This window comes from Uloborus diversus, chromosome 6 (assembly GCF_026930045.1).
Source record: "Uloborus diversus isolate 005 chromosome 6, Udiv.v.3.1, whole genome shotgun sequence".
Lineage (NCBI taxonomy): Eukaryota > Metazoa > Arthropoda > Arachnida > Araneae > Uloboridae > Uloborus > Uloborus diversus.
The window spans coordinates 11289845-11316746 of record NC_072736.1 but is presented as its reverse complement, the minus strand read 5'-3'; the positions used below and the strand labels follow the sequence as shown (position 1 = coordinate 11316746).

Sequence of the window (26902 nt, the reverse complement as noted above, 5' to 3'; positions counted from 1 at the left end):
CAGTCAAATCTCCATAACTTGAAGCTTATAACTCTAATATTACTTTCTCTCGAAGTTTTCATCATGTCCCAAACTCATGAGACTGTTGTGGAAACAAATACTCGAACATTTTAGCCGGTCCCTTGGGACTTCGAGGTATTGACAGTTGACTGTACATAACTTTTTAAATTCAGTAAAGATTACATACCTTTATGTCCTAAATTAAAGCTGGGTGTTATCGGAGCAGACTTTGGTGTTAAACTTCCAGATCCACTAAGAATATGCCAAAACAAACCAGAACCACTACGAACAGGGCTGAGCATTGGAGGTGGGGTATAAGGAGGAGGGCTAAGTTTCTTATGATCTGGATTTGAAGGATCCCACAATCTAGGAGATCTCAATCTACTAGTAAACCCACAAGTGTTCACATATGGTGGAATATAGAGTGGCTAAAAGTAAAACAAAAACATTTACTTCACATCATATTTGTGCAAACATTCTGAATAAATGAAGTGAGAACACAACTCCTAAGCAGGGCTGCCAATGGGATTTGTAGCAAAACGCAAGGCAAGAAACTGATAGTTCTTAACATCAACTCATTTTTTTTTTTTTTTTGTAATTGCTACTATTCTGCCATGCTAAGTACAAAAGTGGTAGTATCTGCAGTCAAGCTCAAACAGAGAAATTATATCCCTCCATGTATTTGATTCAGCAGCGACTTTTTTAGAAAATTAAAAAAAAAAAAAAAATCTCATAAAATAGAAAATTGAATATAGGTAAAATACTTTGCTAAGAATCACCTGGAGACAATAACTCAGTTTTGTTAAAAAGTGCACTGTATTTTCGGGAATAAGCGCCTCACCCAGGTGTGTAAGTGCCCCATCGTAATATATTCTCAAAGAACATTTTTTTTAAATGTATGCGCCGCACCTTCCATATATGGGCACCCAACATTAAACAACTTAAAAGCACAATCAGTAGTAAAGAAAGCTGGATTAAATGTAAATAAAAATATTTTTTTGTTTCTCATTGTTATTTTTAATTAACAAAAATGAAATATTTTTAAAAATCCCCATTTTGCAATTTTTGCCTTTGGCATCCCTCGATTGGCCATCCCTTTCGATGGTTGATAGATCCGATTTCCAACAGCAAACGCATCTCTCATCAATGCCAAACTCTTTGGTAGCAAGACGCTTTCCAATTGCTTCTGCTTTTCTTCCTTAAACTTAAAGGCTACAGTACAACTTTTCAATCGCTTAGGAGCCATTTCAAAAGCAACTCTGTGAAAAAATTCCACAAAAAAAGATAAGTCAAAAACGCAAGAACAACAGCAAAAGATGCAATACGACGATGTGAGTGAATAATAAAATTAGAGCTAGGAGACAAGTTTTCAATTAGGTTGCTTGACCGAGCAACCCACTTTTGTGAGGGTGGTGGTAAATTCCCTTTACAAAGCTGGACATCCATTGCCCTCACTTACTAGTACTTTTGCTGCCGCCTCTCCCTGACTTCTTTGCTTTGACGCGATAAGACTTGGATCAGTGTTTCTCTCCTCAGTGAAACACGTGCAATCGCTGATTCACCTTCCCTCCCCCCTTTGCTTTACTTGTCCCCAAGGTCAAAGGATTTCCCGACTCCTTCGCTCCCACGCGATAAGACTTGCTCGCCCACGTGGGTCAGAGTTTCTCTCCTCAGTGAAACACGTGCAATCGCTGACTCACCTTCCCTCCCCCTCTTTGCCTTCGCAAAAGGAAACAATGTGGTGCCATCTATTAGCAGCGTTTTCAACATTTTTTTTACTTAGAACTTTTTTTTAAACTTGAAAAAAAAAGACACTGTCCGCCGCACCCATTATATGTGCCACACCGGCAGTTTTTTCTTGTATGCGCCGCGGCACTTATTCCCAAAAACGTGGGAGATATGACTTCTGTCCTTAGCACAACAGTATTGTAGTTGGTCTAAAATTAATCTTCAAAATGATAAAATAAAGAAATTTGATGTTAAATGCTGAAATTGAGCTTTGAATAATTTTCTTTAAAACAATTTCTTAAAAAACTGTGTAAAAATAGCCTGAACCAAAAAACAAGTTTTTATTGATGTCTTGATACAATTATACCAATTTTGCAAGGCAGATAGGCAGGAAAGATTTAGGACATTAAGAGACAAATTATATCCAGGGCTACAGTGGGGAAGATTTTCTTGCTTTCCTTCTATTCTTTCAGTGTTGCCAAGTCAAAAATCATATTTCAGTAAAAATATTACTTCTTAATGTTAAAGTATTTAAAAATTGTACTTTTTTTCATCAATAACGACCAAAAACCAAGAATTTCAAACAAATCCCAAGAATCCGAGACCTCTATTGAAAACCCAGGATCTTGGGGGGAAAAACCCAAGCTGGGCAGCCCTGCTTGTAAGTAATCAAATTTGAACAAAAAAAACTATCAGCAACTGCATACTTACCTCCGGCCTACGTTTTTTCTTCAGTTTTAATGGACTTGTTGGAAGACTGGTCGGACTCAGAAACACATCATCATCGTTACTGTCATCACCATTGCGCATTTTAGTGCCATTCACGGGCTTGACCTCAGAAGACATCGGCGCAGAGGTTGTCACGACCGAAGCAAACTGCATCATTTCAAGCTCACTGACTGAGATTTCCGGGAAAGACTGCTCGACGCCGAGATCATTGTTGGAATTATCAAAAAATACATTTCGCTCCAGGCACTGGGCATCCAGGTCGGATATATCTCGAATGCCCATCATCATGGGTTGCACTTCCGGGATGTCTTCCGCAGACAGGATGGGCAAGGCGGCGTCCTCCGGCGTTATGGCAGTGAGACCGTGCTGGTGCATCTCAGATGAGGTATCGTCCACCATTGCGCCGCTCAGGGAAGAAGAGACTAGGGATGTGAACTTTGGAAGATCATTGACGGACGACAGCGAGTCCGAAATGCTCGGAAATGTTTGTGCATCAATGCTGAGGGGCTCGCCTGGATCAGAGCCCGTTCTAGAAGTGCGTTTGGCGACCACTCTACTCCGCAGTAGATCTGCCAGAGCGCTGCTGGTGAATGAGGTACAGGGACGCTTGGGGTGGATGAAATGATCGGAATCCGAGTGCCGCCTGTGCTTCTCGGCAGGCGGGTGAGGTACACGGAAATGTTCTTTAAAATCAAGCTTCTTTAATATATCACAAGTTTCAGCACTAAAATTGTCTGTTAGGGAATCGAGATCAGAGGATTGACTAGAAACGAAATTATTAAAGGAAGGGGTTTCTTGGGCAATAGGACTCAGAATTGGTGATACATGAGAAATGAAGTTTGTAGTGGGTGGTGGCTCATTTGTTAGCTGACTGGCCTGAAATGTAAAAGTCTGCGCTTGAGGTTGGCTATTGTCTAAAACATTATTCTGCACTGATGTCTGAGGCATGAAGTTTCTTTTCTGATTTATCTTCTCTTCTATCAGAGCTCTGACATTTGTACTAGCAGTCTGTAAAGGAGGATTATGAGATGTTGAACTTCCTTTTTTATCACTCTTTTTTGACTCATTTTCCTAAAATAAAAATTGCAGCAATTATAAGGGTTTATAAAATATTTTGATACAAATGTTTTAAACCAATATTGAATTTAAAAGTTTTCTAAGACAAAATCAAAAGTATTTTAAATTAAAAAGTAGATAACTTGGTTAAAATTTACGGGGGAGCTTTCAATTGCTAGAAGAGGTTTGTTTTCAATTCTTATATAAACTCAAAAAGTTTAAATTAAGATAAATGTGATACATTTTTTAAATAAAAATATAACTACCTGCAATTTTTTTATCATATGCATTTTTCAACACTTTTCAAGAGAAATAAAAATTAATAAAGATCTAAAAAAGATTACCAGCACATTACAGAATATTTTCAGTAGTTCGCTTTTCCATAAATACCCAATTTTAGTATATGAACGAAGATTTTCGGCATTCGGCAAATTTGAGTACTTTTGCTCATTGTTAGAAATAAATGGTCATTAGTCACACTTTGCGTCCAAACGTAAAAGAAATTTTAAAGGCAAAGATTTTATCCTTAAAAAAATCCTTTTCTTATGCACATTTTAGTTCTTTTTAAATGTGCTATCAGCAATGTGCAGCATTTCTATTTAATAAATATATTTCTATTTTCAGATACATATGTTTCATTCATTATAAACTGCCCCTAGAATGTTCATTTTATCACCTTGAAATTTATACCTTTTTAAATTCTTATTTCTAACACTGCTTCTGTCTACACTTACGACCAAACATAACTTCTGCTCTACTGATTGCACCACTGGGTGCTTCTTCTTCATTCTTGTAGCATAGTTTCACTCCCTTTCCTTGCAGTTGTAAACTAATTCCATGAAAATCCAAAACATTGTTGAAAGGTTTCACAGCAAATTTGTGCCCTATGAGGTTGGTACAAAGGTAAATCATGTACAAAGCTAGTTTTTAAGGTTAAACGTTAAAGTGTGAAAAGTTTGTAAAAACTTTCCTCACTTATTACTTTTATTTAAAAAGCTAACACAAAGCAAAACCAGGGAACGGATTTACAGGCATTTAGAGTCAATTTGATTGACGTAACATAAAATGTCTACCATTTTGTTTGTAGATTCTTTAATGTTTGATGGTAAAATTAAAATAACATTTTCAAATATATATATATTTTTTAACTCGTCAATGTACAGCCTGAGGTTTAGTAGAAAAAAATGCGTTATTAAAAAATGTATAAAAATTATAAAAAAAAGATGAAGAAAAAAATCTAACCTTTTTAAAGTAGCCTCCATGAAGCCTCATATGACCATTTAATGCAGGAATGTTCTTGAATTTTCTTTGGCACAAACTGCATTCAACTGGTTTAGGATCTTGACTGTAAAATGTTGACTAATGATTATCTCATAGTAAAATTGACACATAGCAGAAAGTTTACTTGAGTTTATAAGCAAACAAAGGGAAAAAAAATCAGTGATATTTTTCTTCAGATTTTTTTTTTTTCAAGATCATAATAATATCTTTTAAAACAACTTCAAATTATTTTTAAAGCAAGTGTTAACGAAAAACTATCCACACCAAAGACATCTAAATGTGCACTTGAAACTCATTTAATATGTAAAAATAGTTAATTGAGCAAAACAGCTTTATTGGAACTTCTTCAAAAAGGAAATGAAAATTCTTTTCCCCATGTCCACCCTCCCCCCTCCACCAAAACAGCTCAAAACAGTTTTAAATGAATAATTGAAAAAAGTTTGATTTGAGCAAAGTTTTGCATAATTTGTTAAGCAAATAATTCTGTACACCTGGTTTATAACGAATTTTAAGTTTAACATTTATTTTTTTTAAACCAAAAGGAAAAAAAAACTTACTTATAACGAGGAGCTGGGTTTCCATTAGGCACTGTGTACACCTAATTAGAGAAAAATATCTTGATTTAATAATAATAACGAATATAAAAATCATGTGAAGACAAAATGAAGATTAGAATTGTGACTTCAGTAACAATTGGGACAAAACAATCATGTTTAATACTTCATTCTAAACCCAGGGTTGGCAAGTTTCTGCCGAGGTGGTTAAAACCACTGGTAGAAACCGGTTAAAACCGGCATGGCAAAAACCACTTTCCGCCACTTTGTGGCAGAAACTGGCAAAAACTCACAAAATGAAAAATTAATTCTTGATATACAACAGAAAATGTATGGAAAAAATAATTAATTGTTTAAAAAGTTAAACTTTCATCTATTGTATAAATGGTCCACCATGTAGTAACTGGGGTAGTGGTAAAATTTTGACTGGAAAAATAAGTTTTGAGAAATGGGGCCAGTTTGTTTTGCAAAGCTGTGATATTAGGTACAAAATTTAGGCAAGTAAAATTCTGGCACTTTCTTCTTCAAGCACATGACATGATAATTTTAATCACAAACAATTTAGAGGAAGCATATAAGTGAGCAAATTACAATCAGTAATACCTGTTTAATTCTGTATGTCACTCCTATTTCCTAAGCACCCTTGTATGATTTTTTTTATCCTTTGTTAAATAAATACAAATACTACGAGCCACTGTAATTGGAAAATTCCCTTTCTGAACTAAATCAAGGGCACTAGCATTTAGTTTACTTAAACAAATATCATTCACTAATTACTTGAGTTATTAAAGACTTTTTTAAGTTTTTGCCAGTTTCTGCCGGTTTTTACCGGTTATAACCAGTTTCTGCCACTGGCACGGCAAAAACTAGTTTCTGCCGGCAGAAAGCCAACCCTGTCTAAACCTTAAAAAAAAAACGTCTAAAGCAAATTTTTCTGTTAGTTCAAAATTTGAAAGAGAGAAAAAAAATATTATCTGCATAAATTATCTTGAAATTTATTTTTCGAAACCCTTGATATGACGAAATTTCCACACAGAAGCAATTTCAATTGCCGCTTTTCCTTGGCAGTTTTTGTAATAGAACCAGTTCCAGAAACATTTACTTGTAGTTTTTCATAACTTTTCTTAGAAATTTTAAGAATAGGGTACTGAAGTGACATGACAGGATAGTATTAGTATGAGACGTCGGGTATGTAATCTTTTTTATCTCAGTGTCCTCCCCCCCCCCCAGTTAAGCTTCTTTGTGCTTTTCTTTAGAACAGGTTGCTCACTTTGAGAATAGGGGTAGATTTTTTGTCAGTTTTTAACCGAAAAGCTTTCAAATGTGCTATTGGTTGAAGCTTAAATTAGAATTTTTAAGTTTGTAGGTGAAAAAAAAAAGTCGCTGTTCCTTTCTGAAACCTCTTCAGTACACTTTTCACAATAATAAAAAATCATCAAGTTATTGGGAAAAACTATGATGAAAGAAATATTCGAAAAATAGGTAGTCTCCTTATGCAGAAGCAGTTAACAATCCAGTTTAGCAATTTCTAGTAACCAGTCAAAAAAATTGAATACTAGATCTTATTACATCGAAACAAGGATGTAAATAAATTTCAAATCTCGTAAAATGTTAAGGAATAACTAGCTAATTGTTATACAAAGTGGTCATACAGTACATAAAGTATCCCCCCTATCGATTATAGCCCCCTCTTTTTTGGGGGAAAGCGAAAGAAATTTATACGATTGACCTGCTTTTTATTCATTTTGGAAGGAGCATTTTTGTTCTGACTTGTGAAACTGAACGATCTTCAACATGGTGCCATTTTGAAAACGTGACGCCATTTTGGAAACGTGTTGCTTAAAAAGTAGCGCGAAACTTTAAAAAAAAAAAAAAAATGGGGCCCTCATGCAATTTATTACTACTAGAAAACTGACAGGTTTTTATTAATTAATTTCTCTCTCTTCATTAATATTAACTCTTATTTACTAATTATTTCTTTTCTGTACTCTAAAAGTAATACTACTAAAAACAATTATTTTGACTAATTTTTCAGAAAAATCTCGATTATAACCCCCCCCCCCCTTCTGAAATCAACAAGTTTTGTTTTGAAAATAGGGGGGGGGGTTACTTTCGGGATTTTACAGTAACATTTGTATGTAAATGTGAACGTTAATGTAATTTTTTCAAAACTTTTATATCTCGAATTTTTTTCTCTTCCTGAGAAATTCGAGATATGGAAAATGTACTGTAGTAGATACGGCTTAGAACATTACTTTGTCTCATTTAAAAACCTGCATTAAAACTAGTACTGTAGCAGCTAAAACCACCAGGTTATATGAGTCCAAGTCTACTGATTTAAGGTAGATATGAACGGCTTCTGTTTACACAGCATCAATAAGGTGCCAGTCCAATTTAGCTCAGACACCATACGATAGATGGAGCATCAGCAAGGAAAATTCTGAGAATTTTGATTCAAACCAGAAGCCGAACAACTTTTTGTAGCAAGTAAAATGTATGAACAAAGAAAAATCATTGTCACATTCTTACAGGGTTCATACACTTTTGGTTAAAAAAAGTTCCCTGACTTTTCCAGGTTTTCCAGGTTGTTTTTTAGAAAATTCCAGGTTATTCGCTTCATTCAAAATTTAAGTTTAAATAGTAATATTTTTAAAATAATTAAAATTGTTCAAAGTAGCGATGCAGAAGAACTGAAACTTCTCCCCTTAGATTTAAAAAAAAAAAAAACTTGTTTTTTTTTTTTCGTTTGTTTTCTCTGTCAAAATTTTAAGTTTTTTTTAAACATTTTGTTCAAAATAGTTTTAATTTGTTTACTATTTGTTGAAAACAGAGTACTTTCAAATTATTTTAGCGTTTCTTTGATGTCACGCGTAATATTATAGCGTTTTGCTGTAGTCCTGCAGCAACCTTTTAGCATCCGCTTTTGGTTTACAATACTTTTTATTTTCTTATAAGTAGGTTACACAAAACATATTGAGCAAAATGCAATGCTAAATTTCAGTATAAATATGATTAACTTGTTGCATCAATCGGCATACCATGTAATGCATAGTAACAAAAATCAACTCCGCCAATCATAGGCCAATGCCAATAATCTTTTTTTTTTTTTCCACATATTAAAGGACGCTTACATTAAACTTTCAAACTTTCATTTCCAGAAAGTAATAGTTAATTTTCAAAAATTCATAACTTTTTGCACATTTAATGTTGTTTTCAATATTACACGTTAATATAAACGTCCAATTCTGTTTCTGGAAGTTTAAGTCTACTTCCATTGTGCAAACGATCAAATATGGCGACAAAGTGAAAAATTTAAAATAATAAGTAGATCTTTGGATTTGTAGTATAAAAGTAGTAATAAATAATTAATAATCCTTAAAAAACTACAATAAAAGCAAAATAGTCAGTATTTAGCACATAAGAGTCTAAATCAATTTTAAAAAAAATGTTATGAAGATTAAATTTTGCATTTTTCCAGAAAATAATTACAAATTGTCCGGAAAAAAGGGCACAATTTGTGTTGTTTTCAATAGTTTGCATTGCAATTAACATCCAATGCCATTTTCGGGAACTTAGGCACTTGAAAAAGTCTTGTGTACTTCCATCTTGGGAATGACCAAATATGGCGGCTATGCCCAAAAATAAGAAATAACTTTAATTTGTTGCATGAAGACAATTAAAAAATAATAAATCTTCATGATACTACAATTCATTGAAAAGTTTTTATCACATTTGCGTCCGAGGCAGTGAGGATAAGACTAAGTTTTAAGAACAAAATTTTTCATTTCTCAAGAAAATTATTACAAATAATAATAGAAAAACAATTTGCAGACCATTTTTTGTTGTTTTCATCAGTTTTCAATTAAAGAAAACATCCAATTCTGCTTTGTTTTTAGAAACTTAGGCATTTTTGGATCGTATCTACTTCCATCTTGTGAATGACCAAAGATGGCGACTACGTTTCACACGTAGCTGAAATGATTTTCCGATCAAAAAAAAAAAAAAAAAAACGATTTCCCCAGATCGACCCTCCCATCTACAGGTTGTGCTTCCGAAGCAGTAAATTGTCTTCTCTCCTGTTGAGTTTGTGCATAATTGCTGTTCACCTGATTTTTTTCCCCTTGGGAACTACTGAGAGCCAAAAATGGCGGCTGCTGAAGATTTTTTGGGTCGCCACTTTTTTCATTGCTTTAAAATTGTTACAATTTTTTTTAAATACATCGATAAAAATGAAGATTAGATCTTATAAAACGAAATTCCCTGGGAAAAAATTGGGAAAAGAAAAATTTTGGGGACACATTTGGAAAATTCCTTGACATTTTTGACTAAGTCATTTTCCCTGATAATTCCAAGTTTTCCCGGAGCGTACGAACCCTGAACCGAACAGAATATTGTGGCAACCCATCTAAAACGTTAGGCTGTAGAAAGAAATGCGTTCCCCTCACTGACTCCATGCAAGAAAATCTTCGCTCTTTCGGGGCATTTTTCGTTGTGAAAAAAAAAACGTTCATTTTTCGATTGCAGTTTTTAAGTGCCAGCGTCGGTTTAGATAAAAATTTAAAATTTTTTTCGTGAAATCACAATAAAAACGAAGACTAGATCTCATAGTACTTAATTCCTTGGGAAAAAAATGGAAAAAAAAAATTTGGAGGACAAAATTTGAAAACTCCCTGACTTTTCCCTGACATTTTTGACAATGTCATTTTCCCTGACAATTCCCGGTTTTCCCGGAATTCCCGGAGCGTACGAACCCTGTTCTTATCCTAAACTCAAAAATAACATATTCGGTGACTGCAAATAAATGCAATAAATTACTCCCTTAATTAATTTGAAATTACATATTTAAAAAAAAATTACGATTTTTATGAATATCAATAATAACTTTTGATAACATATGTGACTCATTTAAGTACATATTTAAAAGAAATTTTGATTTATAGAACATCTAAAAACTAAACTTTTTAAAAATATGTGCTTAACTGTATGAAGGAACAATGTAGAATGAAACGTGGGTAAGTCGAACTTCGATGAGCCGAATATATCCCCAACACAAAACATAAAATGACAAACTGAAAAATATAACAACAAAAGGGATTCAAATAAATACTTACTTGCGACCATGGTGAAATTAATACAGATGACTGTTGTGAAGTGGACTGCTTTTGTTGCTCCTGCAAGGAAGATAGAAATGATTGTTCTGAACCAGAAGTAACAGCAGCAGCAGCAGCATTGCTTACTTCTACACTTTGTTGTTGGTTCAAAAGTTGTTGAAGTAAAGGGCTCCCGAGTTGGGTACAATTGCTTGGTTCTTTGGTAGTTGGGGTAGTTGGAACTGAGGAAGTGTTACTTTGATCAGAAGTCTCGATTTTCACAATCTGCACAGAAGACCTTGCATAGAGGGAGTCCCCAGTACTGTCCTGTAATCTGACAACTGTATTGGAATCAGATCCAAATTGTAGGTTTACGGAGCCTTGAGATGTAAGAGCGACAATTTGTTTTGTTCCAGAAGAAGAATTGACAACTTCAAAGCAGGTTTCGGACAAAACAGGTTGTTCTAAAGCATTTTGTTCTCTTGAATCCTGAGATAATCCATCTGTTTCCTTAGATTCCTGCCTCTGATTAAGCAACTGTGACTGGGATAGTTCAGACCCTGAAGAGTTCCCTTGCTCTGCAGTAGATGATTCAAAGCTCCTGGTTATCAATTGTGTAGTTTGAGACTGATTAATAGACTGTGAAGCTCCAAAGTTTTGTGCGAGGAGCAAAGCACCAGTGTTGATTGTCTGAGGTTGCCATGAAGTGAGGACAGTGTTAGTATCTGACCTTGAAACATTCTTTGGTGATGAAGAAACCACCTGTTGCTGGGCCTTAGAAGATGGCTGCTGCTGGAATGTAAGAAATTGCAGGTGTGATGCAGCTGTTGGTATCACAGAACTAACCACAGTATTACTAACAGTTCTTGTTAAATTATCGCTGCTGGCAGATGTTACTCGACCAGAAAGAGACGTGGTAGTTGGAGGGGGAGCATACTGTATTCTGTTGCCTAAGGAAGATTCAGTAAAAGCAGACGCAGAGCTGCTAGTGATGACACTTGCAGGAAAGGAGTTTTGAAGAGAGTTGAAGCCCAAGTGTGCTAAACCCGGTATCACAGACACTTGGCTATTTAAGGATGCTGCAATGTTGGCAGAGGATGTACTGGAATGGTGATTTTCTTTATGCCTCCGCAAAGACCTTGCATCACAGTAACTTTTACCACAGCCTTCTGCATCACATTCAAATGGCTTTTTGTTTCTGTGAGTGAGCATGTGACCATTTCTAGAAAAGCAAAATGAGAAAAATTCCACATTTTAAAAAGAGAAATAAATATGTGACCAGTCAAAATGTTTTTTGAGAGAAATTACATTTGTTTTCAGGGGTAGAAATTTAGCAAAATACATCACAGGTACAAAGGACAAGCAACTACAGGGTGGCCACAGCAGGAGCAAAATCAGTTTCCCTGACTTTTCCCTGTCTGACAAAAATTTTCCCTGATTTTTTTATAGCGTCATTTTACACCTTTTTAAGTTATATTTCGACTCCTCCTTGATGTTGTGATACACCTAGCTGTATCCAGATCAAGATAAAATTTTAAACTGTCTGCAAACTGAAATAATTTCTTAAAAATTTTCTGCAGAAAACCGCAGTACTTCTCCAACAGCCAAAAATATCAAGTTGAAAGCGAGTAGAGTACCGCAATGATTCCAGCGAGTTTCTTTATTATTAATTAGGACTTCAAAACTGTCAACCAACATTTGTTGCTCACCATAAAAGTGTAGTAATACATAAATTAGTTTCACATATAAACATTGTCTGTAATGAAAAATGTTCTGTGAGCAATGTTCGACTGTTTTTCTATACTATCTGGGTTTGGCTGTATCAGACGTATCTTTCCTAAAATATTTAGCATTAACATAAAATGTTTTGAGGGGTTGCTAAATAGTTAGAAAAATAAAAGAGGAATTTATACTATTGGTTAGTTTTATTTAACAAGATAGAACAATTTTTCTTTACAAAGTAATGTCTGTTCCACATTTAAAATTACATTACTACACTCTCTTTTTCCAGCATTCTCTCTCCACATTAAAAAATAAACAAATGCAGTTTTTTGCCAAACAAGTTTGACCTTGTACTAACTAGACAATTATTGAATCATGACCTTGATTAAATAAAACATGGTACATAAATGATATTTCTCAGAGAAATGAAACTTTATAAATAAGTTCTTACTTTTAAATATCCAATTTTTTCTAAAATAAGCTTCATGCATCATCAAAAACTGATCCAAGAAAAGTTGATTATGAAAAATTTAACCAAGAAAAAAGTTTATAATGAACTGTTGCTTTTTAATTAATTGACTAATTAATTCTACAAATAATTTTAAATATATATTATTATACACATTACATTACAGTTTACCATCATTCAAACTTATTATTTTTTCTTTCAGTGCTTCAATTTCCAATGAGGCGTCTTGTTTCACCTTGTTAATTTTGGCCTCAAATTGCTTTTTTTCAAGATCAAGCTTCCTTTTTTTGGCCTTTTCAATATCTTTATCTTTGTCTTCTCTTTCTCGTTTCTTACGTTTCTTCAGATAAACGTGATCTGGCATTTTTATATGAGTGCATTAGACTTTTGCTTATCTCAATGTTTAATATGTTTTTCCCATTATTCAATACTGCATCGTACACAGTTCTTTGTGCTATTAGAGAATCTTCTTTAATGTTTTCGACAAGGCATTCTTTGTTAACCAAAAATCCTCTTTCAATATTTGAGTTCCCATGCGAAAAGATCATAACAATCTGCATAACAGCATTTATTGCCTCAAAATTGGTAGACCTTTTAAATAAATTGCTCCAAAAATGATCCACCCCGCTGAGAAGAATGAGAGAAAGCTTTTAGTTCTTCTTGTACAGCAGACTCAGAACAAAGTGTGTGAAACTGTTTCACAGCTTTATCAGCCAATAAGCTGCTAATGTGCCTATTTTCTTCTAATATTGTTAACAATTTTCGAATTTTAATCTTTCTAAGAGATTCGATAGCTGCTATAGATGAGTCAAAACAACTAAATGCTCCAACTAATGGATATGATGCAGGTGATTTTTCCAAAAGTTTAGCAGCAAGTACTTTTAAAGCCTTTAGACAGTCCTTGTGAAAATTTAAGATGCTTGTGTCGGGAATTTTGCTCACCAAATTCTTTTTTCTTAGCGCTTGTCTTGTTCCATACCCTAAATCTACTTCTGCTTCAGGCAATATATTCTTTTTGTCACTTAAATCAATCAGTTTCAGATCAGTGGTGTTTAAAATCTCTGGCTTCACAAACCTCGACATGACAGACTTGATGACTGTGGTAATTGCAGTGTGGAGGAACGGAACCATTGGAACATCCGTCTGGTATTCTTTCAAAAAAGGTTCAATTTCAGATGTCATTGAAATAAAGAATGATAATTTGGCTGTTAGTAGGGGATCATTTATATGGGCTGAAACACGTTTAAAACTTGAAGTAGATAGCTTTTTTTTTATTTTCTTGAGCTGTGTTTACAAATTTAATGATATTTGGTAAAATTTCAATAGCCCGCTGGGCAACATCACTATTTTCCAGCCAACGAACAGAACAAAATTTTTTGGGAAAGACTTTAGACCCTGAAACTTCAGTATATAGACCTCTACGAGCTGGAACATATTTAAATAAGTTGTACAGCGCTCGTAGATATTCAATAATTAGCCAGCCTGTTTCTTTCACAGCAGACTTAAATGCACAGTGCATAGTGTGCAGTCCACATGTGCCTATGCTGATAATGTTAGCCTCATCTTCTGATTGAATCTCTTCTTTTGGATCACGAAAAAATTTTTGGTTCACATTTGGTCCATCCATCGCAATTTGCACTATGTACTTTATATTTAAAATAGGTTTCAAAGCATCTTTGAATGCTGTTCTTAAGGCATCCGAAGTAGTACTAGTCAAGAACATTGAAGTAAGAAACCTAGTGCTAACTTCTGATTTTTCAAAGTCCCAAAACCGGACATTAATGTCCATTTCAGTCCTTTGTGATACTTTATTTAAAGATTCATCAAACCCTACAGTAAAACACTTAACATCTGACAACTTTCGTAACAAGTTATCCTTAAAATAAGGAGCAATACCGTACAAAATTGAGTACGCAATTTTAGTTTGTTGTAGCTGCATTTTTTGAGCGATCAGACTATCAGTAAACATATTCTGAAACAAAAGAACATCAGCACTAGCTGCTCTTATAGATTTATGTGTCATTATGGTTTGTAAACACCATAATATTTCAGCTTTAACGACTGAATCATTAATTAAAAACGTTTTCAATGCCCTTGAAGGAGCCAAAGAGGAACTTGAAGATGCTAAAGAGGAAATTGAGGGTTCAAGAGAGAAACTTGAAACAACTCTTGATGAATCAGGCATGGAAGTAGTAACAACATTAGACTCTGCAAGCGAGTCGACATTGTTTTTTCTTTTTGCCGGCTGTAAGAGAAAAAAAATTTATGTCATACAAAAATCAATTTCACTCAACAAAAAACAAATTACGGTATGGGACCTCAAATCTGAAACGGTTAAGACCGTGACTTTTCCGGATTTTGGATTCTGACTCAAAAAATAGTGATTGCTATCCTGACAAACAGTATTTTTCACGTTTTGCCTGGTTTTGCAAAAAGTTTGTGCTAAATTTCTTTCATTTTTTGTTCAATCTGAATGGAATCATACTTTATTATGCTAAAACAAAAGATAATTTACAGCGACGTTGTTCCGCGAATTTTGCTTTTTATTATTATCTAATGCGCGGAAGCATATTTTTACTGAAAATAATTATGAACTTAAGTTTAATAGGCTTTATATTATATACTTATGAGGGAAAAAAATGAATAATTGTTAACCGGAAGTGGATGTTAAAAGATCGCGGCACAATTACAGCAGAACGCGTATAACGCAAAACACGTGGCATTGAAAACGCGTTCAAAAAAAAAAAAAAAAGGTGAACTGGAAGTAGTGTGTTTTCATCAAGTAATTGCCGAACTTTAACAATTTTGAACTTTCAAAACTGGGGAAAAAAAAAAGATGATTTCTGTTTTTAAGTATAGTAAAGCTTTAACGACAAAGGGGGGTAAGGGGGGTAAGTAAAGGGAAACAGTTTCGGATTTCGGGTCTTCCGGATTTCGAGATTCCGAAATTGGGGTCGCATACTGTAATACATTAGAGCAATGGTTCTTAACTAAATTCTGTATAACAAATTTCACTTTGAAAACAACAAGACAAAAATAATTTTTGACACATAGCTTGACGTCCAAGCAAAAAAAAAAAGACTATTTTCGGACATTTCGTGAGAAAAATTAATTAAAAATTTATTTCTCATTTATTTTACATATTTTTAAACACAGAAGTGAAACACAGAAGTGAAACATTAACCAGAGATATTTATGTACTCTTAAAATTTAAATAATTGAAACAAAAATAAAATTCAGGCAGCGATTCAGCATTGAAATATTTAACACTCAATGTAAGAGCATGAAATTTCGTTTAAAACTTTTTAATTTAATCAATTGATAAAAAAAAGAAAAAAAAATTATTCGCTTGCCTCTTAACAAGGTATAGTAAATATAAAAAAGAAAAAAAAATCACATACCGGATGCAGAGATCGCGATTTCGAAAATGAATGCGTTAATAAAAAGAGTATAAATTGTTTCGAAATTGCATTTTAAAGCTCTACTATACACATATTTCTAATAACTATTGAGGAAAGACACCGGAAAAAGTGCGTTCAAAATATTTTAAGCACTCAGAAGTGCCCATGCATTACCGTAAACATCAAACTTAAAAACGATAAATTATTCATCCGTGGTAATCAGTGTAGAAAATATTCATCAAAAAGCATTTTTAAAAGAAAAAAAAATTACTATATATTCTCCCATATATCTCTATTCTAATCCCCTAAATAAATAATCAACAAAAAACTAATTATAGAGACGAATCTGAAAAAAATCACGCACGCGAAATCGAAATCTGTTCACATAATATGAAATGAAATAAGGAAGTGCATTAAAGGGGGGGGGGAGCAGTAAGAACATTAGCAAAAATCTTAATCGTAAAAACGAACTGTGTACCCCCCCCCCCCAAAAAAAAAAAACGCAAAAACGAAACCTTTTCATGCACGCTAGCACACTCTAGCTAATTGTTAACAATTATTCTTGTTTAATGCTCTAAAAGTAATTGTTTTGCATCTTTTTTTTTTTAAATAATTCACACTAATGTAATTACCTACCAAGAAAAAAAAAAGAAAAGAAAAGAAATGCGCACAACTCTAATACTTAAAACTTATGAACGTACGCCTCATATGCTCAAAAAATGCAATTGGCAAAATGCTAAATAACAATAAAGCTGTACAAAAATAATGGAATTTCTTACCTTGAATTTTTATGAGAGCAGTACTTTCTTTTGTCCAGTAGTACTTGTACTTAATCCTCCTTCAAATAACGTTCCGCTCAGCAAGCCGATGTCTTTCTGCATTGTTTTTTTTCCTCCCCATCTTGAATTGAAAAACTAACCTTTGGCTAGGGTGCATCAAACCCCTCTCCGGAAACAAATTGCTTTGTACCTAGTCTAAAAATGTTCCATTACCCTTAAAACTTCTCCATATCAAATATTTTTGTTTTCCTAATAATTTTAGGTGGTCCACGCCCACTTTGAAATTTCAGATTTTCCGCCAAAAAAACGACTAAAATCAGTATTTTTCATAATTAATTCTTTCAAATTTTAATTATTTAAGTCTTAATATTCAGTAAGAATTAATTAGGTAAGTGTAAAAGGCAAAATGGAGCATAAAATCATTTAATTTCAATAATTAATACAGCTTTTGTGCTTTTTAATCTGCCTCTGCCGATTACAGCAAAATTAACTTTTGCTATAATTATGTGGCAACATTGAATAGTGACTACAACTTCAACTCTGTTTACAAAACAGTGCATTATCTGCTTTTGCCAACTTGTAGTTTTTCCTTTAACTCATTTTTTTACTTTTAATTTTGAGTCATTACTTAACTTTTATTTTGTTTATTTTTTCTTTTCATTCTAATTTGAAAACATTAGTTTAAATTTTTAAGTGTTATATTTTGCTTGATTTTACTTCTAGTTTTGATTTGGAAACTCATGCCTTGATTTAACTTAGTTTTTGTTCTGATTGCACAATGGACACAAGATCGTCATCGCATTTTTGGTCTTGGCGGCAAGATAAACAGTGACGATTCAAAAATAAATGGCTCCAAGCTTCCTACTAACTTGCAAGTTTTAAGATGCATGATGTATCATGTTGAAGAAGGTTCTCATGAAAACAGAACTAAATGGGAATCTTCAAGACTAGTCTTATCACAGGTAAAAATCTTTTACGAAAAAGCAAATATTCCTATGATTAGTGAGCTAAAAGCCTGTCAAAAAATTATTAAACTTCTTGATGACAATGCGAAGTTGAGGGCTACCCCTTAATCGAAGATCTTCGCTCACCACTGTGCAAAAAGTAAAACAAATGGAAAATAAACTAGCCTTAACATTTCAGTTGTGGCCTGCTAATGTAGAAGAACTAATGAAGAACAAAGAAGATATTTTCTTTCTTCAGTCAATGAAAGGTGATCGTATGGCAACTTTTGGATCATATGATAAAACTCGTGGAGATAAAGTAAAAAGACGAGAAACACGGTTGCACCAACAGGAAATAAGAAAAGCAAAGATAAATAATAAAACCAGTTTGGATTCATCATTAAATGAGTCTTACTTCATCTGATTCTGATGAACAAAACATAACAAATGACATAGAAGGTGCTGGTTTTGAAGGACCCTCGACAAGTTCTAAAAGCCATCATCGCAATAAGAGAACAGGAACAAGTTTATTCATCCCACATGATGTAATGAAGAAACCTAATCTTGTTTCACTTGCAACACGCTTAAATATGAGTCCAGCACAACAGGCAGCTTATACAATGGCACTAGTTACAGAACTAGAAGGTGAGACATCTGCCATAGCGGCATCTTATGCAACAACAGATAGATCAAGAAGGGAAGTTGCAATGGAAATTTCAGGAGCCTGTAAAGAGCAGTGGTGCTTTCCTGAGCAAGCAACTTTGCATTGGAACTCAAAGCTCACAACCACATTGTCCAATAAATATAAAATGGAAGAACGTCTCACCATCGTCGTTGGAGATGTGCACCAGCAAAAAATTCTTGGTGTGCCAGCATATCCTCTAGGAACTGATCGCAAATGTGGTTCAATCATTGCCAATTTAATATATGAGCATCTCATTTCTTGGAACTGCACACAAACAGTTGTAAACATGACATTTGATACAACTTCATCGAACACAGGCCATAATACTGCCACCTGCGTCAATGTGCAAAAGAAGCTAGGACATGCACTTCTTTGGTCAGCTTGCCGACATCATATAGGCGAAATCATTTTGACCCATGTATTTGATGATTTAAAAATAGAGGCTTCAAAGTCTCCAGATATATCCCTGTTTAAACGATTCCGTGATAATTTCGATCATTTTGATCTTGATCACAGCCAGTTGACTCCACATGTCACAAAATCACTGAATGAAGAAGCAAAACACATAGCTACTGGTCTTAAAACTAATGCAATCGAGACAGCAAAATGTGCCTTAAATTCTGAACAATGTAGAGATGATTACATGCAGTTTGCAAAACTTTGTATACTATACCTAGAGTCTCCGAATATAACACAAGAAACAAAGTTGAATCGCCCAGGAGCCTTACACAAAGCACGGTGGATGGCTAAACTTTTATACACAATTAAGATCTGTCTTCTTGACAAACAAATAACACAACTACCTGCAGGCACTATAGCTTCAAAGCAACAGATTATAAAACTGCACGACTTTGCAAATTTTGCCACTCTTATATACAGCTCTTGGTGGATAACCTGTAATTCTGCCATAAATGCTCCTTGGAATGATTTACAAATGCTTCGCTCTCTAATAGAATATAAAGTTGTCCATCCCACCACATCCGACAGTGCAATCAGTGCCTTTGCAAGTCACTATTGGTATCTTACCGAAGAGATGGTGCCACTTGCTCTGTGGTGCAACAAAATTCCGGCACAAGAACAAAAAGCCATGGCTAATGCACTGCTAGCTACGAAACCAAGTTTTACCAATACTGGTTTTAAGTTGAAAGGTAGATATGGCATGGGTTTTGGGAAACCAAAATTTCCAAAAAATGTCAACATCAATACAAAGCTTTCTGATTTAATTGGAGCAGATTCTTGGTTTTTATTTTCCTTGTTGGAATTGGACTCTGATTTTTTAAAAGAAGAAGTTTCAGTATGGCCAAATAATACATCCTACATCGCAGCCTTTACGAAGTTAAAAGCACTAAATGTTATCAACGACTGTGCAGAACGTGGAGTCAAGCTTAGTAATGACGTCCTCAAAGTCTGAAGATCACTACCAGCATGTTGTGCAAGTTGTTGAACAAGATCGACAAAAGCGAAAAAATCTAAGAAAATAACTCAAAAATTTAAATGAATCAAGAACAAGTGCTGACAAGAATTAAAATAAAGATCAAAAGCAATTAGTGCATGTACATCTGTTCTTTTGTTGCATCCTAAATCACTCGAATGTTTATATGTTTGTTGGAATAGATATTTATTTCTTTTTTCCTCATTAATGCTGTTTTTTTTATCAATTTTTACTTTCTTCTATATCTAATATATAGAAAAAAGTATTGGATTCGTGCAAATTTTCGAATTTCGAATTTTGACGGATTCGAACGTTTTGAGGTGTGCTGAGTCCATTTCGACTATTTTTGGAAAATGTCTGTCTGTCTGTGTGTGTGTGTGTGTATGTGTGTGTGTGTCACGTCTGTGTGTGACCAGTTTTTTGTGGCCGCTGTACAGCAAAAACTACCGCATGAAATTGAACGAAATTTGGTACACATATGTGCCCCTAGGTGAACTTGTGCCCATTGGTTTTTGGCGCGAATTCCTCCAAGGGGGGTGGAGCAATGGGATGTTTTTTGAGTTACGCGTGCTTGCTATTCCTCAGGAAGTAACTGGCGGACTCAAACAAAATTTGGTCCATATGTTGCCCCTAACAGGAGCAGGTGCTGATTCAATTTTGGTGTCAATAGCTCAAACGGGGGTTGAGTTATAGAACATTTTTTGTCGTCAATTGTGACTGCTGTATCTCAAGAAATAACGAACGGAATCAAACAAAAATTTTTTGACAAGTAGCTCTTAGTGGGTATAAGAGCTGATTTTATTTTGGTGTCAACAGCTAAAACGGGGGTAGCACAATCGCCCGTTCTTTTTTTCCATTGTGAGTGCCCTATCTCAAGAAGTAATGCTACGTTCTGGTTGAAATTTGGAATATATGTGAATCCATACGTAAACAGGCTTTGGTTCAATTTTGACTCCAATCGCTCCAAGAGGTGTTGATTTTTTTTTTTTTTTTTTGCGAATAAAAAGTTTTATTAATGCAACAATAAGAAAGATAAATCGTAATAGATTGTCGTCTGCGTATTTCTCGTGATTTTAATTGTATGGAAATGATCGGAAATATTATCTCAATGATTTAAAATTTTTAACTGTTGCCATCTTATGTTTGTTAACAAATAAAATATTTGTAATTAATTCAAGCAAGGCTTTTAAAATAACTTTCAATTTTCGCTCTTTGCTTTGCTTTTACAATAATTCAGACATTGGGATGGTCGTCAAGTTTTTGCATGTGTAATTTTGTTTTTGTCAGGAATATTGCTTCCTCGTCAAGCATGGGGAGGGATCAGAAAAAGGAAAAATATAGAAGAAAGTTTCGTGATGGCCACAACATACTAGTTTTTATTTTGGAGGACCGATGGACCACATAGATATTATTCAAAACTCATGAAACTTTATGTTCATACTTTTTTTGGCATTTGGAACAAAAATAACATAGGTACAAACAATTTCTAGAAAGTTTTTTGAAACATGGGGGGTTTGATGCACTCTACCTTTGGCGTCACCATTGACGGGCTCAAGTGACTTGAATTACGATCTGTTTAAGGAAAGCAGCGTTTCCACCATGCTACAGACATAGATAAGAGTTTGCTTTTACTCCCTCCATCCCCCCTCTCCTTTCGGTGCGGCGAGTTGTTTATGAAGGACACTAGACTTGAGCCAGTTATCGCGTTTTTGGCGCTACAAAAGTGCCACTTAACTTAGAAAAAAAAACAGCTGAGGATTTTCCCTGATCTTTTCTGGAATTCCCTGATAATTCCCTGATTTTTCCCGAATTTTCAAATTCCCTGATAATTCCCCGGTTTTCCTGGTCTGTGGCCACCCTGAACTACTAAATTTCACTGGTCCGTACATATTTAGTGGTCCATTATCACCTCCTGGTGTTAAACAATATAAAATTAAAGAAAGAGAAAACAAAATAAAGTAATATGAAAATCAATTAACAGTTTTCAATCAACAAGAAACAAGGAGGTAAAAACGATATGTTATGATACTGTAGAAATTATCTTAAACTATCTTTTCTTGCAAAGAAATCTAAACATTGTAAATAAAGGTGTAAACTTTCTTATGGGTATCAAATTTTGATGCTTTCAATTTTTGAAAGGAAAACATGAATAAAACTTCACTTGTTCTATGGACCACTACAATTTATATTCTACTGGCCCAGTGGATGTTTTTGTAGTCTTGGACCAGTGGACCACTGTTAATTTCGAGCCCTAGCTTTTAATAAGAAAATTAATGGTTTCTATGTATATAACCTATTGCTGTCTTGAAGAAACATTTAGATCATAAAAAAAAAAAAAAATAAATAAATCAGTCACAATCTATCGGTTGAGATCTTTTCTAAAGTTATTCATAGTTATAAACTCTATAAGATCACATTTTGTGGCCTTTGTTAGTATGTACACAAATAACACACAAGTCTGGTCACAGATCTTTCGCCATATTTCGGTTTGTAAAGTTTGAGTACTGCTACTAGTGACATTTTTATAAGGTCAAGTATGGAAGGTACAAAAGTACTGTATGGGAGAGGCAAGCATGGAGCAGCTTCCTAACATTATAAGAAAAGAAATGCAAATGGATTAAGATAAGTTTTGAATTTACTTATTTATTTTTCTTGAATGTTTATAGGGTGAAAAAAGAAACTGTAATGCATTTTTAAATATTTGGCACTTTAATAATTTGCATACTTCAAATAAAATACAGCATATAATTTTCGGCATTTGATGGTTTTTCTCCAATATTTGTAGGTCATTATTTTAAAAAATAATGCTTGCACTACTAAATAATTGGTAGTTACGGTTTGTCTTGCATGAAATAAAGTGCAGGCTTGATCTGATTATAGTTGTTGAGGTAAAATACACACGTAAAGATGAACTGTTAAATAAAATTCATTAATTCATATTATTTACATTTTCAAAATTTTGCCATTTTTATAAAGAATGCTACAAATAGAAAATTGGACATTGCGGAGTGTTTTTATTTCTTAAAGAAACATGAATGAAAGAAAAAAAAAAGAAAATGCAAGAAAATTTATGATAATTTCTCAAAAGTAACTATTTTTGAAAAATGTCTTTTTAAAAAAAAAGAAAGAATAGATTAAAGTTGCATATAAGCAGTGCTGTAGTTTGGGATCCGGGATGTCCCCCCCCCCCCCCCAAGAAAAAATATTTGGTTTTCTACGGTAAAAATAATGCGAATGCAATGTAAATTGGTTTCAAACAATCTTTTGTTTTGATCAGGGCCGATCCTAGCAGGTGTGCAGAGTGTGCACCGCACAAGGGCGGCCAAAGCAAGGGGCGGCCGCAGGCCGCATCGTATAGTTCTTTTAATGAAGCAAAATTCCTCATGAATTTCTCACAAGATAACTTATAATAAGAAATAAATATGCTGAATTTTAAATGTTCAATTATCAAAGTAAGTGCCGATTTCCCGACAGCATAGCATACTTTAAGAAAAATAGATTGTTAGGGAACATTGTGTTGGTTCATTGTCCATTAATATCTACTCTTTACACACATTGCTTCATTTGGTTGCAAAATTTGTGACAGAACCGGTAATATGGCATGGATACAGGGGAGGGGAGATGAGGGAAATGGCCCCCTCCTGAAGCATGAAAGGGTGCTTTCTAAAAGGAGCACTCAAGGCAAAGGGCGGCCACTAATGCAGAGCCTGATTGCCGCAGGGGCATGAGGGGCACAGGCCCCTCCTCTTAGATTTCAGGGGGACCCAAAATCCCCTTAATTTATCATGATAATTAAAAATAAATAATGATTTCACTCAGAATCTAGAGTACAGTGATATCATTTATATTTGTGGACTTGTGTAAATGCTAAGAGAAGCAAAAAATCTCTTATTTGTTGATAAAATTCCCCTTAAAAACTTGATGACTTTACAAATCCTAAAACCACTCCAAGTGTAGTCTGTATTTACTATTAAAAGTTATATCATAGGTAACTTTGATATTTACGGTTTAATGCAACGAGCAAAGTTTAACCACCTCTTATATAACTATCGTATACAATATCTCTTCTATTTTTTAAATGCATAATACTCTATTGTGATATGAGGTACCTCCAAATTTAGCATGGTATCGAAATATTTTATAGCTTCATTTTGAATAAGCAGGAATGGGGGAGGGGGGGGGGGCAAAATAAATTTCATGCCTAATGTCTTCAAAAATCTAAGTCGGGCCCTAGGGGGGCCCTGAAATAGAACTGTGCCCCGTGTCCAACATCAGAATGATCGGGCTCTGCACTAATGTTTACCCCCCCCCCCAAGCTTTTATAGAACTAAACAGTTAAGACATATTTTATATATTATATTTTTAAAAAGCTATACTTATTAGTACTGATTAGATACTCTCGCAAGCATTTCAAACAACAAATTATGATTTCAACAATCGCGGATGCGTGGAGAGACAGTGGAAAATTGCGACCCCCCTGAGAATCAAACCTATATGAATGACGAACTAAAATTTTGTAATTTTCCCCCTTTACAGCATTTTTTTCGAATTAAAATCACGAATTAACTGCCCGGTTTCAGATCAGGGCTCTTGCCTCGAGTAGTAGATTTAAACGTCGCTCTAAAACGAAGATCCAAAAGGATGCCATGACCTCCTTGACGAGACTAAAGAAGGCTTCAAACTGCGTTTTTAGGACTAATTTCGGAAAATTTTGCTGTTTTAACCACCTTAAGGACCCAAATAAATCTCTGATTCATCCCTTTCACCTTAACTTAATCAAACATAGCCTGAAAATGTTCGCTTTAAAATCCAAAATGTGCTTTTAGAAGACAGCCCTTCATAATGTCATCAAAATTTACTTAATGACATTTTTCTTATTTCGTTTTCGAAATTTTTGCGATGGAGGGCCCTAAAATCCATTCCCAAACATTACTACCAAAGATAGTCTCAATTAGCATCTTTAGAGAGACCCATAATCCCTTGAAATTGACTTGAGTTTCAAAAAACAGTTCGTGAGGACACACTGAACCCCTCCCCCCGCCCGCTCTTTGTCCCATCGTTATCAAACAATGCGTAAAATACGATTCTCTAAAAAACTCTGGAGGAGAACTGCCTGGCTTATGTAACTTTTTACGGCGCTAGGGCATATACTCATCAATTGTCGAAGTGAGATGGACAAAAGTCTATAGTTGTGCTTTTTCAGATATTAATATCGAAAAATATCCGAAAGATCCACCGAAGCTTCCCAATTTTGTTAACGTTACCAAGATAGCATAAAATTGCGCTTTTAGAAATATCCACTTGGGAGCCCCAAAACGCTTCCTTCCCAAAAATAGCCTAAAATGGATTTTAGTTCCGAAAAATATTTCGGTTTGGAATATTTTCACGTTTTCCCTATCGTTTTCAAATATAGCCAAAAATGGGTTTTTGAAACAATAGTGCCGAGAAATTACCGGAGAAAAGCTGCCAGATCCCCTAACGTCACCAAAGACAGCCTAAATTTGCGTTTTAAACTTCAATTTCGAAAACTGTCGATACCTCCCTCTAGCAACGTCAACAAAGATAACCTAAAACTGCTTGTTTAAAACTTCAGTTACGGAAAATTTTCGGGAAGAGCCCCAATCTTTCCTAAGCTACGGTCACAAAAAATAGCTTCAAATTGATTTCAATTTTGAAAGAATTTTAGGAGACTCCAACATTACTTTTCCCATAAAGTCTCGAAAAAGTTCGTAAAATTGCGATATTTGATGTCAATTTCGAAAATTTCTCCACGCACCTTGAATATACCCGACTCTTTTCTCCTTGCAACCAAACACAACCAAAGATTACTAAAGCTATTTTTCGTAGGCCAATTTCGATAATTTTCTTTGAGCAATCCCCCCTCCCCTGATTCCCCCTCCTCCGTGCTTTCTCTGATGTCACCGAAGATAGACTATAAAATGCGTTTTTACGACTAGTAAATTTTGGTATCTATTACTTTCTTCAAAGATATCAATTGTACCTAAGGAGTTTCTTACTATAAACTTTTCTCCCTTTTTATAAGTTCATCATTCTTGTTTTTTTTTTTTTTTTAAATTAGAACTTGATATAGAAATTTGAAGAAATATTTATATGGACGTCAAAGGTTAGTCAAAATATGCAAATTACTTTTGAGGGGCGGCACATTAGATCTTTGCACACGGCGGCCGACACCCTAGGATCGGCCCTGGTTTTGATAAATCCCCCAAACCCCACAGTAGGTTCCCCCAAACCTTTTTTGCATCCGACAACAGTATCGCATATAAGAGAATATAAATACAATGCCCTCGATAACTCGTAATCTCAAGGGACAGGCTAAAACCTTCGAGTCATGGAAAGTTCCCAGTCTTTTCAAGACTTTGAGATCCAATGAAAACTAAGATAACGGAATATTTAAGTTGTAAGGCTTGGAGTTATCGAAAGTTGACTGTACTATAATATTTTTTAAATGGGACAGCCTATTATTTTTTCACCATTTGCAAACTTAGTGCATTCACCGAGAGCTGGCATCCATTCCTTCCTGTGGCCTCTCTGTCAGCAAATACTATAATCACAGAATTTTGACAGTCCACCAGAGACTCTTCAATGCAAAACTGCATACGGAATTTCATTTTGCCAAGAGAGTCTGACTACTCAAGGGATCTTTTACGTATAACATAATCACACAATATGGAAGCTGTAGATTTTCTGCATGAAGAAAATTTAGATTGGCCAGGCCAAACCTGCGTGTTTCAACATAAGAGGCGAAAGTCTATAACCATTATGCCACTCTGCAAGCTTAAATAAATGTATTTTTAATAATTATTTAATAACAAATAAACATGATTTATTGTGATTGGGATTAAACTTCCTTTACATATATATCTTGAAGTTACACCTAAGCTTAGGCAACTAAAGTACACTAAGTTTTGCTAAATAGCTAATAAGTACAGGGGTAGAAGTGATTGACTTGTCACATATAGGACATTTTCCACAAAAAATATAGGACAAATATAGGACACATTATATGAATAA

General features: G+C 34.5%; 1 protein-coding gene across 1 annotated transcript in view; it reads right to left on the bottom strand.

The window, feature by feature from the left end:
• The window catches only part of LOC129224210 (uncharacterized), a 56591-nt gene that overhangs the window by 24456 nt on the left and 5233 nt on the right, over positions 1 to 26902 (bottom strand). Inside the window, exons 4-7 of the mRNA XM_054858631.1 lie at positions 10460 to 11660; positions 4756 to 4872; positions 2440 to 3528; positions 188 to 428 (exon numbers count right to left, since the gene is read on the bottom strand). Of these exons, the coding sequence (XP_054714606.1) occupies positions 188 to 428; positions 2440 to 3528; positions 4756 to 4872; positions 10460 to 11660 (2648 nt within the window). The remainder of the gene's footprint in view (positions 1 to 187; positions 429 to 2439; positions 3529 to 4755; positions 4873 to 10459; positions 11661 to 26902) is intronic.